The following is a 15,954-nucleotide window of genomic DNA, read 5'->3' on the forward strand; positions in this document are numbered from 1 at the left end:
ACACTGCACCTGTTTCTCTTACCTCGCCCTTTTATCAAACGGGTCAAACTTTTTGGGGGACTTAAAAAAAATTTTTTTTAACCCAAAATGTTTAAAAGCTCAAGTGTTAATTTAGAACCACTTCAATAGCCATCTTGAAGAATAACGTCAGCAAATGACATTGTTGAAAAGATAGATGACCAAAACTTTCTCCCAAAAAAATGCTATTAATTTGAGCAAATTTTTTCATTTTCGTCGACATCACTACTTGCTCTATGAGAAAATAAATGAAGGATTGCCCAAAAAGAACAGAAACTGTTGAGCACACGTTAAAAATACAATGAATATCAGTCCTACATTTTCCAAAAGAGTACACAAAACAGAAGTATACACCTGGATTTGTCTCTAGCTTTCTGTCTCTACTACACATTCAGATAACGTCCACTGCACTTAGTAAAGCCGAGGGAGTGTGTATGTGTGCGTGTCTGTGTATTTGTGCGTGCTTGCATATGTGTTTGCGTGCGTACGTGCATGTGTATACTGTGTGTGTGTGTTTACGTGTGCACGAGGGGAGAGGACACTTACATCCATGAGGGCAGCGTTGATGTAGTTGCTGCTCTCCCCGTCGATGGTGATCAGGAAGGGCAGACAGCGGTCTGGAGGCAGCATGTCCATGAAGCGGTTCTTCTCCTGGTTCCTGGGCAGCAGGGCGATGCTGCAGTCCTCTGGCTGTGGCTGAGGGGTCACCGAGTTCAGGGTCTGCAAACAACACAAATAACATGAAAGCCCAAAAATGACAGGGAACATCGTTTGTTAGAAGACGTGGGATGTATCTCAAATGGCACCCTATTCCAAGTAGTGCACTCAAAGGGAATAGAGTGCCGTTTGAGATGCACCCATGATCTATTTCCATATTTTTAGTGTTGTCTTTTAGTGTTGTACGACACACGATTAACGTCAGGCTATAAAAGACTGAGGATTGAAACACGGAGCGTGCCGCCATAAATATGAAAGGGCTCCAGAAAGGCTTCCAGTACCTGGAATTCGTCTTTGAGGTGTGAGGAGTTGCTCTGTGAGTCTATCCTGATCATGTCATAGTGAGCTGCTTTGTACTCGCAGGCGGGGATGGCCGTCTCGCCACACAGACAGGCCTCTAGGATGGCGTCATGGATAAAGATGTACTGCTCCTGTGGCCGGACCACAGACACACACTCAGCAAAGGGAAGGCACTGCGTCTCCAGACAGTCCATGCATACAGTAGCATGAAATGAACAGACGGACAGAAATGGCGAATGGTGTTAATGTTAATTGGCGAGGTGTGGCGGTGGGGGTGGATCTAGTAGTCACCTCAGTCTGTACCATGTTGATGCGTCTGGAGCGCAGGGCCTTCACGCAGTTGTAGATGTCCACCACGCCCTCCCTCTCCGCCATGTCCAGCATGATGTCGATGACGATGTAGCAGCCTGTGCGTCCGGCTCCGGCGCTGACCAAGGTGAGAGGGCAGCGAGAGGACAGGGAGGTGAGCACGGGGCTGCGTAGCACCGCTCTGCAACGGCCTACATATCCAGCCGTTGTGCAGTATACACAACAATGTGATACCTTGTGCACGAGATTACATTTACAAGTGTGTGCATCAAAATCCACAACAACCACATCCTGCCAAGGGGATATCTTAGCTAGCTTAGCAGTGGCTGACATTGAAGCGTGCTAGATAGTTCAGGTGCACTCATTTCATAGTCATATGACAGTGTCACATGAGAGATCAAAGAAAAGTCAATCGAATGCACCCGTTTTCTCAGGCGGTCATGGTGTAGAGGAAGTGTCGTGTTAGGGGCTTACCTGCAGTGCACCACGATGGGCCCAGCGCTGGGGGGGTTTGACATCTTGACCCGGCGGATGAAGGAGAGGAGGCCTGTAGCGTGGTAGGGCACTCCGTGGTCAGGCCAGCCGGTGAAATGAAACTGCTTCACCTCCCGCAGCTCGTTAAAGCCTCTCTGATGACAGAGAGCATACGGGTTATTAGGTAACAACCGGTCTGGGTTCAGTCGGACTTCCACATTTGCAACGTGTGTTGATTTAAAGGGGTAATTTTGGATTCAAGCAATAACAAGCGGTGAATCCCAGATTGCCCCTTTAGCTGTTACCAACCAAACTGTTGAATACGGAATTGAGGGGTGGATGAAGGACTGACTCACCCTCTCCAAGGTGAACGTTCTGACCACATATTCAGCAAGGGGCTCCACCTCCACAAATGTCACTTTGAAATCACCATAGACCTCAGCATCATCGGGCCAGTACTTGTAACACTTCACCTACAAGAACATAGGCATTTCATTCATTTAAAGAAACAGACGTCTTTAAATACTACACATACTTGCACAGAATAGGTGCCCAGGTATACAGTATGCCAGATCAATATCTGAAGACTGATCTGACGTCTACATCGTCTGACAGCAATATGATATTATGGGGGTCTGGCAGCAATATGACCTACCCGTCCAACTTCCACTAGGTTGGTGACCATGACGATACAGGCAGACTGCTCTTGCCAGACCATCCTCCAGAAATCATAGACTGTCTCATGGACAGGCCCTGTAGAGGACAACACAGATCAATCCATCTCTGAACTAAATACAACACAATCTGATCATCCTATATAAGATCAATTGCTCAATGCTGAAATAACAACATGAGCATCAGACCTTCTCTAGAGGTTAAGGCAGAACTTTGTCTTACCTTGGGTTGCAATGTAGTGACTTGGCCTCTGGTAACCCTGAAAATTGCAACAAACACAATACGTTAAGATCATTCGGTTAAGACTTTCATTTTGGTGTTGCAACAACAGCAGACTACTACACAGCACACCGTGCCTCGACCCCAGCTTGGTGTGCATGTGACATATCTTCACGGGAGTCAATGGCTTTATGCACTTAATATGCACAGAGCTGTTCTCGTGCATTAACTCATTCACTGAAATACACTTTCAATAAGAGCACGTTTCCTACTTGTGCTTTGAGTATCTGCCAACTAAACAGACATTTATTCTCTGTGAAGCTCAACTCGTGTGTTTTAATTGCCAAGAATTTCCCATTAGCGATTACTTCGTAGGAATAATACATTATTGTAGTTGGCTACTTATTAGCAAGTTGCTTCATAGAGTCAGCAGGTTTAACCCCTTAAAAGGATCCCCATCAGATTGGATCTGGCTGGGCACAGGCACAGGTGGGGAGGCAACAAAGGAAAACAAAATGGTGGCCACCATCTTGTAAATATTCCTATCGAGAACAGTCGCACACGGATCAGGGATGTACACGTCGGGCATGAGGACATGTGAAATGGGAGAAGCGGATGAACAACAGCATGGTAGGATCAAATCAAAAAGGAGGGGGGGGGGACAAAAGGAGGTCTAACATCTCGTACAGCTGCCATGCAGATGTTATTAGAGGTAACCAGAGGTGAACAAGGGAGGAGGGAGAGTGGGAAACATGAGGTGTGGTGAGGTCCCCTACAGTGATACTTACATCCCTGTACAGCCATATCTACAGCCCAAATCATAGGCAAGAGTGAAAGAAAGCACAACAATGTCAGTGAGTACAAGCACTTTGACTGAAGGAGGGAAATAAGAGCTGTATTCATATTGTTGACAAAGACATGCATAGAGAAGGCCTCACATACGAGAGAAGGACGGTCGTGTCGCACACGGTCGCCAATGGAGGAGGCTGCGCCACTTACGTCAATGTAGTTGGCGTTGATGTAGTCAGAGGAAGGGTCGTCTTCCATTGGTTGCAGGATCACTCTAGAATGATCGTCTGCAATACAACATGGGTTTGTAGGCTGATTTTCATTAACAGGAAGTCAAATCAAAAACGATTCTTCTATGTTTCCTGGGAATTAAAAGACCGCTAGGTACATGATAACCGATGTTGCGGTTAGCCATATCTAAACGAGCTCATTCCTAAAAACACGCTAGGCAAAAGGAGGTGTCAACATCTAAGCAACTTTATTAGAAGTTAAATACAAGACTTACATGCAATGATGTTTCCATAGCGGTTCTTGGTTCTGTTAGTGTCTTTCTTTGCCACGTCCCAGGAAGCGGACTGGCCTTCAAAAAAACTCTGCATACCAAAGAGAATGGAACAGAGTGAGTGAGGCTGATAATAAAAACACATTTTGCCACATTACTGTCTAGACTAGACTGTGGTTTCTATGGGCTTTTCGATTGTAGCGTATGTCAAGGACCATCACTTCAAAGCTTCAAAGTCTGGCCTGGTGCATCGCAGAGAACAATTGAGATACAAGGTAACCATATTTCCTGACGTGGCCAATTTAAAAAGTGAAATTACTTCAATTGTCCATTGAAGAGGCATTACAGCATGTGTTTCGATGCTTAAAACCTTATAGTTTGTTCTTCACCACAGAGATCATTGTTACAATATTACAATAGGAACTGGACATCACATTGAAACTTCCTAGAGCTGCATATACATACATTCAGTCGAATGAACAACAGCATAGTTGTGAAATAATCTATGGGGAGATGACTGTCGGAGCTGAGCCATACTCACACAAGGCAATTGTACTTTGCCGCTAGCATTTTTTGTTTCATTGAACTTTCAAAGGCTGCAGAGCAAGTAACTGAACGTCTCTAAACCCCTGCAGCAGTGCAAACCTCTCCCTGACAGGCAAACTCCTCGCTGACAGGAAACTCTCTCTCTGCAGGGCTGTGGTTGCCTCATCAAGTCAACACAGTGAGCAACACAGAACCTCAACAGGATGTAACATTTACTGGGTATTTTGCTTGTTCTCCACTGTTGGGTTATTTTCTCTTTGAAGAACCTCCCAAAAATGGAGTTAAATGATTGATTTGAAGCAGATTGTATTTGAATGAACTCGAAGTTGGGTTGACTGTTTGAATAGTGAGGGCTGACGACCTAATACACTTAGCTAATATGCGTGTGAGCTGTCGCTTCATTTAAAAAGCTACTTGCCCCATTAGGGCCATCGTGAATATGCTATTTTATACATATAGACCAGAGTCTTAGGGCCTGTGTTATCTGTGTTATGCCACTATGGCCCATGTATTGCCTTACCTCCCTTATCTTACCTCATTTGCACACACTGTATTTAGATTTTTTTTCAAATCTATTATTGACTGTATGTTTGTTTATTCCATGTGTAACTCAGCGTTGTTGTATGTGTCGAACTGCTTTGCTTTATCTTGGCCAGGTCGCAGTTGTAAATGAGAACTTGCTCTCAACTAGTATACCTGGTTAAATAAAGGTGAATTTCTTTATTTTTTTATTTAAATAAAGAAAATGTTTATGAGTGTACTGTCAACTAGAGTCTTAGGGCCTGTGTTACGGATGTACTGTCAACTAGAGTCTTAGGGCCTGTGTTACGGATGTACTGTAGACTAGAGTCTTTGGGCCTGTGTTACGGATGTACTGTCAACTAGAGTCTTAGGGCCTGTGTTACGGATGTACTGTAGACTAGAGTCTTGGGGCCTGTGTTACGGATGTACTGTCAACTAGAGTCTTAGGGCCTGTGTTACGGATGTACTGTCAACTAGAGTCTTAGGGCCTGTGTTACGGATGTACTGTAGACTAGAGTCTTAGGGCCTGTGTTACGGATGTACTGTAGACTAGAGTCTTAGGGCCTGTGTTACGGATGTACTGTCAACTAGAGTCTTAGGGCCTGTGTTACGGATGTACTGTAGACTAGAGTCTTAGGGCCTGTGTTACGGATGTACTGTAGACTAGAGTCTTTGGGCCTGTGTTACGGATGTACTGTAGACTAGAGTCTTTGGGCCTGTGTTACGGATGTACTGTAGACTAGAGTCTTTGGGCCTGTGTTACGGATGTACTGTAGACTAGAGTCTTAGGGCCTGTGTTACGGATGTGCTGTAGACTAGAGTCTTTGGGCCTGTGTTACGGATGTACTGTAGACTAGAGTCTTTGGGTTCTGACCTCATATTCCTCCTTGAAGCCGTAGCTGTCGGAGGTCTTCATCAGGTTTATGTGTTGGAGCAGGTCAGCCACCCTGATGGCTGGGTGCAGCTGACCGGTCTGGTAGGGCGACTCTGTCCCCTCACAGTGGTACCGAGGCACGTCCAGCAGCCGGCTGGACTCTGCAGCAGCAGCCGTAGTGTGGTTCTCATCTGTCCAAGGAAATCACATGCTGGTGAGGATTACACAGGCTCATCATCACCATCACTCACAGAATACATAGCTGGCCTTAGCCAAGTTAAACTAAACTCCACGGTGTACTTCACATCAATGGCACATTGTCTCATGTAATTGCGTGCTGAAATCCATTTTTTTTATTTTTTTTTTACAAATAAAAACGTAATTTTATGTGACGTTGGAGCTCCAGTCTGTTCACTCTCATCTTCACTCAACTCTGTTGATGTGAAGAACATGGTGGAGCGGAGTTGTCCTTGGCTAATCTGGCCTGGGGTCAAATCACGATAAATACCCTATTATAACCAAACTGGGTTACTTTCTCTTACAGAATTACGTTTAGAAAACGTAGTTTTTCTTGCAAAAAAAAGAACATGGCTCCTGCCTTCACAAAGCAGCTAAGCTCTGAGGAGGATGTAAGTCACAAGGCACCTGGCAGTAACTGACATGTTGTGTCAGCTTGGTGAGTGGGCAAGACAGGGCTTGATAAAGCTGAGGAGTGGTGCCTGTCTTTCCCAGCAGACGGACAGGCAAACGCAGGGGCCTCTCAGTTACAACAGTGTGAGGGCAGGAGCCTCTCAGGGGAGAGACACTGGGCTCACAGGACTGACAGGCACCATATGCTCCGTTTAATGTCTTATCTGAGCTGTGTCAACCCCTGAGAAACATAGCCATTTCGCCTGTGGAGATGTGTGCGTGTGTGTGTCTGCGTGTGTGAGTCTGGTTGTGTGTATGTGTGTATGTTCATGTGTATGTGTATGTGTGTGTGTGTGTGGGGGGGGGGGGGGGGGGGGGGGCTGCTGAGTCCTAGGTTATCTGCAGCCAGGATTTTCACCCCTCTAAAGCCCAGACTGACCTGCTGGCAATCACATTACCTACTGAGCCGTGAGCTCTATATCTGTTCTGCTTGGCTAGCCCCTGAGCTACTGCTAGCCTCTATATCAGGTTAAGGGGAATGTTAAGTTACAGTTTTAAGAACCCTGCACAATTTACTGTCAGCGGAGGGGAAGCCGGCTACTGCTACTTCTACTGACACCCACACTCTGCACACACTTTTAATGGCTCAATCAACGACACGACTGCATTGAGATCCAGTATTTGCGATCTGGTAATCAATTTCTTTTCATTAGCCACTTTGGGACACTTTAGAATTTCCAAACACACTTACCGGTAATTGGCACTTCACAATTACGGCAGCAAGAAAGGAAAACAACATGAGCTTTTCACTAGATCAACAGTAAGCACACAGAGGTTGTAGTACATATATAATATGATGAAGTGACATGACTTCAAGCACAATACTGGAAGATGAGGGTGATGGGAGGTGATCACCTAACAAGGACGAGGGATTCACAGTTGACTGACAACTGACCCAAGGACCTACTTCACCACTGACTGTACACAACACTGACTTTCGTACACATCTGCACACGGCTTTCTAGAAAGCTATGGGGAGACTGACAGACACACTAATGCAGTGGGTGGGATCTAAGAGGAGTGACACTAAGCTGGCGAGAGAACTGCTGCACTCTAGTGTAGAGACTATCTAAGCTGACATTTCTACTCATTTGCAAATTTGTACTACTTAATTCGGCCCTAACATACTAGACTGAGTCATGGCTTGAACTGCACCCTTCACTTCCTATTACCAAGCCCAGCGAGAACACAGAGCTAAAATAACACATTTTCACAGCAAATACTGTGGCCTGAGGGGGCATTTTAATTCCCCATCAAACTTAGGTTTTCAGTGAGCCGTAAAGACCCTCCGCGGTGGCTTGCTTGTTCTGTCAGTGTGGACTACACTGCTCGTGTCGAGTGTCTAACACTCTCCATCCTGATGTCACGAGTGAACGCTGAACTCCATTACATAGAAACTGTCAGATGTGGGGTTTTTAAAAACTCTACACAGACAAGTCCCAGAGGGGCTGAGGGTGATTTAAAATGGCACCCTCACACAAAGCCTGTACGACTTACACACAGTGACAGGATGACTGGTTTCATTCTATAAAAGTGTCATGTCATGCAGGACGTTGATCTTCAGGTAAGGACTCAGGTGAATGTAGCCATCGTGTATCTTCACTTGTGTTTGAATTAGTTTTCCCTCCTCATCTCCTAAACCAACGTCCTGAGCAGGATTTGGAGCGTGCAGACAGTTGTAATGCATACAGGAGTGAGTGTGAGTCTCTGAATGTGGTTTGGACCTTCAGCTCCATTCTAACGGCTCATAGGTGGGTCCTAAACGCTGGAGGATTGTTCATCGGTTCACTGGAGGACTGCCATGTCTCCACTCTACCATGGCTGAGGGCCAACTTTGTTTTACAGCAGCCAGGGGAAATCTAAAATCTGGAAACAATTCCTATTTTATTCCCCTTACTGGATAAGTGAATGTGGAGGCTAGTCATTCTGACTGTGGTACTGTATATTTTCAGGGCTAGAGTGAGTTGTACGTGACTAACCAGACTCAACACAGAGACAATCAATGGACGGCTACAGGTTTACAATGGACGACTACGGGACTGTGACAACGACATGCATGAGGAACACAACAAGCCATGGCAAGGCAGATGATATAGCACCGGGGCCTCACCTAACACTGCCGTTGGCACAAGTGGATCATTAGGCACTGTAGGGAAAAAAGTGTATAAAATACATTCCAGAAGCTGCATCACACAACTGAATTATACAAATCCAGGGGCAAGATGAACAGAGCATAAGATTAGAAGAAACTCTACCAAAATATCCTGTGCCAACAGTTCAAATCATTAAAGGCATTCATTCATATCTTGGGATGTTCCTATTATGCATTTTAAAGTACAAATATGAAAGGTTAAAGGGCAACTTAACACCTCTCTTCAGAGCCCATCTCATGGACCCTTCTTGGTGTTAGGGTCTTTCCCATCGTAAGGCATTAGATTATCTAACTGTCAGGAGCCTTTCTCACATGTACCATGTATCTGTGGAGGGAGGTGTTCCCCAGGGAACTGTCTTAGAACCATTATGCTTACATCTGTTGCTGAAGTTGTGGGAGTCCATAAAGGTGACGGCCATGGGATCCTCAGCATGGAGCGTGCTCTGATCAGCATAACTGCGGTCCATGGCGTTCACCATGTGGGTCATCTCCTGCCGAGTGTTCCCGATGGCGTCTTTGCGCTTCTTGGCCAGTTTCCTGAAGGATCGGACGAGCAGGTTAAAATATCACAAAAACACATTGCGATCGATTATTCATACACAACAGGAAAGACTAAAGGGACAGAGATGAAAGAGAAAAGCTCATCTCCATGACAACAGACCATTGGTTTGGCTTCCACATACGGCCTTTAAAAAAATAATTTTTCATCCAATAATAGGTGCAAACCTCACAAATACTCTATTATTAGGGTCAAGTATCATTCAGTACACTGTAGGAAACATATAGGGGAAACCCAAAAGGAATAAAAATCATGCAGGAGTAACTTCTGCTTCGAGGGGGACAGGTAGTTGCTTCATGCTAAGGTGAGAGGTTGCTGCATGTCATCCCCAGTCTGGGCTCTGACATACACATTCTGAGAAATGGGGACTCCCTGATTGGTTGATGATCTATTGATCATTTCACCTGGACAGGAGTTGATTGGGTTAATACAGTATATTAGCAAGATTAATATGCCAAATCGGTTGATATATGCCAAATCGATTGTGTACGGACTTACTCATTGGCCCCTGATTGAGAAAAGCCGATTGAACGCCTACAAGACTGGGAGGTTTCCATTTTAAGGGCAATTCCGAGTTTCACTACATTTGAATTGTAAAAAGGAGCACTGCGATGAAAACACAGACCAGACCCACTCTGTTCTAATCCTAGTTCCTTATTCCACTTTGCGAGCACCCTGAAGAAAGGTGTTGCAGTATAAATTGTCCTCTGATTGGAGTTTTCAGATTGCAGTTAGATGAAAGCACTGAGACGGGGTTTTAAGGAGCCACTCTAGTGAAATTGAAGGGAGGACTCTTTGTACTAGAGAAGGGACAGATGGGACAGCAGGAGAAAGAGACCAAATACTATAATTTCATACTGTTCTAGTAAAATGACAATTACAGACAGAATATACTAATTTCTGCCCATCATAAATTGGAAGTGAATCGAAAATAGGCAAGCACAGCATGGGGTCAATTATATCAAGAGCCATGAGAAAATTATCCGGCTTCCATTTTGAGCCTTTTAATTACCTTTGATAGAGGCAAACTGTAGGATACATCACTTTCCCGCCGGGAAAAACTGATTTAACATTTGAGGTAATTATTGGTAACTTTCTGTTTTTCAATTATTCCAAACTTAACAGGATATATTTGTCAAAATGTCTCCCAGCGCTAACAAATTTGGTGTCCTAAAAATTGCTTGAAGGGACTATCCGAAGCCAGCAAAAAGATGTTCTCTGTGAAAATCTCTTTCAATTTCATGGAGAGAAAAAAATCATTAATAAAAACAGATTTTTTTTAATCCTGTGTCGGGGGGAATCATCTCTGAAATGCTGAAAAGGCTCATTCACCTGAATTCACTTGAGGTTGGGTGTCACTTCTTGGCGTGAAATGAAAAATGAGGAGTTGGAAGGTAAATGCAAGGCCTGTGTAGCTTAAACACACTCTCACAGAGGTGAGGGTAAAATGGCAAGCATGTCGAATGGTAGACCATGTGAGCGCATCGGGCAGATCAGGACGACAGATCAGGGAGTTTCTCTCTCTCTCGTTGCAGCCCTTGTGGAAAGCACCGCAGCATGGAGATGGCTGTCTACGGTCTACTGTACAACAGGAGAAGAACCCTACACCAACCCAAAGAGGAAACCCTCTGCCACCAACAATCAGAGCAACCAATTGGAAAGGGCTTATGAGATATAGATGACATTCAACACAAGCAGTGTGCATGTGTAGAGGCACACAGATTTTCCCCAAATATCCTTTCAATGGACAAAGGAGGTCCAGGAGATGAAGAAGATGAATGAAATACATGAGTTATTGACATACAACCACATGCACTCAGACTGAACACAGGACACAAAGTGCAGCATTCTTTTTTCAAATAACACCGCTTTTGGGTCATGACGACTTTGGTTTGGAGAGCGTTTTGAAAGCATGTTGGAGCTGGTCAATGGCAATGGGAATTGGATCTGAGCGATATGCATTTTCACTTGAAAAAAGGATACTGCATCTTTAAAACACTACATAACTAACCAAGGACATGTGCAGTCATTGTATTTTTTGGGGTTTGATTGTTTCTGTTTTGTTGTTGCTTGTCTGTTTACTTACAGGTAATATGAGTAAGAATAGTAGCTCCTCCTGGCACGCAAATCAGAGACAGCAGGATAAAGAAATATTGGTGAATGCAAAGTGGGAATCAGTCGAATCAACAAAAGCAGAATAAAAAGTACAAAACAACATTTTATCTCTATGAATTAACTTCCTTGATGTTAGAATTTCTTTTTTTACATGCATTCCTTCAAATTGAGCTCCATGCAGTTTTATGTTCCAGTGTAATTGAAGATAGGGTGCAAGAAAATGATTTTCGTTACAAACATGTTAACAGTTCATCTTTTTGGTTCTGGTTGAATTTTGGGTGTAGTCATTATTGTCATGCATTAAAATACAGTCTCATTCACTTGGACAGTCAGACCGTCTTAAGACTGACTGTTGGTGTTATGGACTCGTCGTTAGATTTAGGCTACAGTGTTACATATGAAAAGGTAATGTCTTGATCACCGTAATGGAGATACACAGCGGGGAAAACAAATCGCAGCAAACTAAAGAACAAGCTGCTTGCTACCTGGAAAACAAGCAACGTTGTGGACCACCATTTTAAAGATGCAGTATCTTCTTTAAGTTGATTTCAGTAAGGGAACCACATTTTCATTATTGTATTAGATCAATGAATTGTGTCTTGCCCATAAGTGTTCATCTCCCCAGCAACTAGTGTTTGTAATGGAATCATCAAATATCAATTCACAACTTCCCTTCACACATGGCATGACCATTCAAGAAATACACCATGAAAACAAAAGAAGCATACAAATCTTGCCACAGCATTTACGTTTTGGCTCTAACCTTGATTGTTTCTGCGCAAAGCAATTACAAGATTCCAATATCCACTTCATTAACTTCTATTGCTTTGTAATATCATTGAGTTCTACTCTACTGGTCACTTGATTTTGGAAAAAAAAAAACATACAGGCTCACTGGGTGTGAGAAAAAGACACCTTTCTTATATCTGACGGACTGAGAGGATGTCAGCACCAACAGCAACCATCAACTACACTGAACAAAAATATAAACGCATCATGCAACAATTTCAAATATTTGACCGAGTTAGTTCATAAAAAGAAATCAGCCAATTGATTGAAATTAATTTGGCCCTAATCTATGATTTTGTATCTGTTGGTCACGCATACCTTTATTTTATTTTTTAATGTAGGGAGGTGGATCAGAAAACCAGTCCGTATCTGGTGACCACCATTTGCCTCATGCAGCGTGACACCATCACCTTCGTATAGAGTTGATCATGCTGTTGATTGTGGGCTGTGGAATATTGCCCCATTCTTCAATCGCTGTTCGAAGTTGCTGGATATTGGCAGGAACTGGAACAACGCTGTCGCACATGTCGATTCGGAGTATCCCAAACATGCTCGATGGGTGACATATCTGGTGAGTATGCAGGCCATGGAAAAACTGGGACATTTTCAACTTCCAGGAATTGTGTACAGATCCTTGCAACATGGGGCCATGCATTTGAATTCTGAAGGCACTGTGTTCACAACATTGACGTCAGCAAACGGTTCGCCCACACGACGCCATACATATGGGTCTGCGTTTGTGAGGCCGCTTGGACGTACTGACAAATTCTCTAATACAATGTTGGAGGCGGCTTCTGGCACCAGCTCTGGTGGACATTCCTGCAGTCAGTATGACAATTGCACGCTCCTTCAAAACTTGCAACGTCTGTGGAATTGCGTTGTGACAAAACTGCACATTTTATTAGTGGCCTTTTGTCCCCAGCACAAGATGCACCTGTGTAATGATCATGCTGTTTAATCAGCTTCTTGATATGCCGCACCTGTCAGGTGGATGGATTATCTTGGCAAAGGAAGGATGTAAACAAATTTGTGCACAAAATTTGAGAGAAATAAGCTATTTGCGCGTATGGAAATTTTCTGGAATTCATCTCATGAAACAAACACTTTACATGTTGCATTTTATTTTTGTTCAGTGTACATTCAAGACATCCACAACAGGTTAAGCTAACTAGTTCCAAAACAAATGCATTTCTCTCTTTATATTGATTTTCACAGGAGTTCTCTTTACTTTGGGGACAAAGGGACATTAGTCATACTTCAGAATTCAATTACCATCAGTACTTTTAATCCATTCCAATGGGATTAGGAGCTTATGGCTCATTAGCACTCAATGTACCCCCATTGCTCTAAACACCAGTCCTTTTAAAGGCTGAAATTACAAACCAGGAAGCCATCCAAAAACTGAAAAGCAGGCGCTGCAATTAATGCCAATGACTTATATGAAAACTATTCAATGAAATGAACCCCTTCCCATCTCTCTGAAAAAGATTCTAAACCACAGGGAATAGATTAGCTAGATCTATTACAAAACATTGAACTACTATACAACCACAACAAAAGTACACCAACATCAAACCAACACAATCCAATTGTTTGTAATACGGAACAAGGACGTTTGTATATGCCAGACTTACTGTAGCATAATTCAAAAGTCACTCTTGACCCAGAAGAGCAATGACAAAGTCACCTTCTTTTAATATCAAAGAAAAGGAAACGTTGTTATTGTCACTCAACCCACATCTGTCACTCACGACCAAGGAGGGGGAAAAGACTCTGGTCGTGACCTTCTCTTATCTCCACAAAGTAAGCCTGGACCAGCTTCACTAAATCTTAAACACCCAGTGAAGAAAATGGGGGAGAAGGAAGGGAAAGGGGGACTAAATAAGGAAGCTAAAGGAATGACCTGTGGTGCACGAGGGTGTGGCAGAATGAGATTTCTCTGAAGTTGAAAGGTTATAGAGGGGGTTGGCAGGGGAAATTAGGAGGGAGACAGCTGTAAATGAGCATAGGTCGTTAGGAACGAGGCCCTAATTGGCAGAACATCTAGAGAGACGCAGAGGCTGCTCTGCCAATTACGATTCATTTGGAAGGCTCACTCATCAGTAGTCACAGGCACTGCTTGACTGTCCAACACTTTAAACAAAGATACACTGTACACTCAGTGTTCAAAACATTATGAACACCTGCTCGTTCCATGACAGACTGAACAGGTGAATCCAGTTGAAAGCTATGGTCCCTTATTGATTGTCACCTGTTAAATCCACGTCAAATCAGTGTAGATGAAGGGGAGGAGACAGGTTAAATAAGGATTTTTAAGCCTTGAGACAATTGAGACATGGATTGTGTATGTGTGCCAATCAGAGGGTGAATGGGCGAGACATAAGATTGAAGTGCCTTTGAACGGGTAACGGGGTATAGTAGTCGGTGCCAGGTGCACAGATTTGTGTCTAGAACTGCAAAGCTGCTGGGTTTTTCACGCTCAACAGTTTCCCCGTGTGTATCAAGAATGGTCCACCACCCAAAGGACATTGAGCCAACTTGACACAACTGTGGGAAGCATTGGAGTCAACATGGGCCAGCATCCCTGTGGCACGCGTTCGACACCTTGTAGAGTCCATCGAACAGCCTCAATTCGTTGGGGTGAGGGGAAAATCGGGGGGCTGTACACTCAGTGTATGAATGAGAGGAACACCTCTCAATCATCAACCTCATTTGCTTTCTCCAGTACCCTCCGGATTATCGGCACTAATGTCATTCCAGTTCATTGTGATGTTCATGTGTTTGTTAAACTGGATGATTAGATACTGTGTCGGTCAACCTGGGAAAAAAACACGAGTTGAAAAATCATTCATCAACCACCCATGAACTATACGGGTGTCATCCTCTGTGTTAATTATGTGAGATATCAATATGTATACTCTTACATGGCAATTGACTTCTAAGAGGAGAGTGGGAAAAACTGTCATTCTGTTAAATGTCCACATGATGGTGCCATATGTCATGGAAAAAGAGAGAGAGAGAGCGAGACAGGGTGTGCAGGGTAACGGCACCTCTGTGCATATCGTTCCTGCTAAACCTGTTCAGCATGTAGAGATGCGCTCCGACTTGGGAATTGGCGCGTGTAATCGATATTTTCCCTTTAAAACAATCTCAATTTCTTTGGAGAATAATAGAACATGTGGGCTTTCCAAAAGCATTCATCACAGGTGCTGGGGACAGTTCAGTTTGCCAGTGTTCATTACAAAAACCTTTTCTGGAAAAACTGAACGAAATCAATAGGAGGTTCACAAAGTAATTACAGCACAACATCATTTAGTCTCTCAAGGCCCCAGATCCTTCCTGATCTCTGCAGCCTGCCTCCTCCAACATGACCCCAACTGTGTGTGTGTGTGTGTGTGTGTGTGTGTGTGTGTGTGTGTGTATGTGTGTACATATTTGTATCAACAAATAAAAACACACACCTGACTGACCAATTCTTCGTAGTAAAGCCTCCATGACTAAAAAGAAAAGTAGCATTTAGACAACAACAGAAGTTTGGGCTTGTATATCAGCCCATGACCTTTCAAAATACGGTCTATTCCTCCATAACTTGTCTAAGTAGGAAAATACAAACACAAAAGTATAGTAAAAGCATGTTGAGTTTGGACTTAAATCAATTCCACTAACAGTCAATACTAGATTGCACAGGAGTTCATATAGGCTCA

The 15,954-nt window shown here is 43.7% G+C and overlaps 1 protein-coding gene across 13 annotated transcripts in view; it reads right to left on the reverse strand.

Annotated features, from left to right (window-relative positions):
* The window catches only part of ptprk (protein tyrosine phosphatase receptor type K), a 149,181-nt gene that overhangs the window by 3,861 nt on the left and 129,366 nt on the right, over positions 1 to 15,954 (reverse strand). Inside the window, exons 15-30 of one of the 13 annotated variants that reach the window (XM_031800935.1) lie at positions 15,712 to 15,747; positions 11,433 to 11,462; positions 9,164 to 9,324; positions 8,746 to 8,781; positions 7,327 to 7,338; positions 5,946 to 6,136; positions 4,007 to 4,094; positions 3,712 to 3,788; positions 3,501 to 3,518; positions 2,716 to 2,752; positions 2,474 to 2,571; positions 2,175 to 2,291; positions 1,819 to 1,973; positions 1,327 to 1,462; positions 1,017 to 1,166; positions 565 to 738 (exon numbers count right to left, since the gene is read on the reverse strand). In XM_031800935.1, coding sequence (XP_031656795.1) covers positions 565 to 738; positions 1,017 to 1,166; positions 1,327 to 1,462; positions 1,819 to 1,973; positions 2,175 to 2,291; positions 2,474 to 2,571; positions 2,716 to 2,752; positions 3,501 to 3,518; positions 3,712 to 3,788; positions 4,007 to 4,094; positions 5,946 to 6,136; positions 7,327 to 7,338; positions 8,746 to 8,781; positions 9,164 to 9,324; positions 11,433 to 11,462; positions 15,712 to 15,747 — 1,516 coding nt within the window. Of the gene's footprint in view, positions 1 to 564; positions 739 to 1,016; positions 1,167 to 1,326; positions 1,463 to 1,818; positions 1,974 to 2,174; positions 2,292 to 2,473; positions 2,572 to 2,715; positions 2,753 to 3,500; positions 3,519 to 3,654; positions 3,789 to 4,006; positions 4,095 to 5,945; positions 6,137 to 7,326; positions 7,339 to 8,745; positions 8,782 to 9,163; positions 9,325 to 11,432; positions 11,463 to 15,711; positions 15,748 to 15,954 lie in introns of all 13 variants that reach the window. The other 12 variants (XM_031800930.1, XM_031800933.1, XM_031800932.1 and 9 more) reach the window with 12 other exon arrangements.

Source organism: Oncorhynchus kisutch, linkage group LG21 (assembly GCF_002021735.2).
Source record: "Oncorhynchus kisutch isolate 150728-3 linkage group LG21, Okis_V2, whole genome shotgun sequence".
Lineage (NCBI taxonomy): Eukaryota > Metazoa > Chordata > Actinopteri > Salmoniformes > Salmonidae > Oncorhynchus > Oncorhynchus kisutch.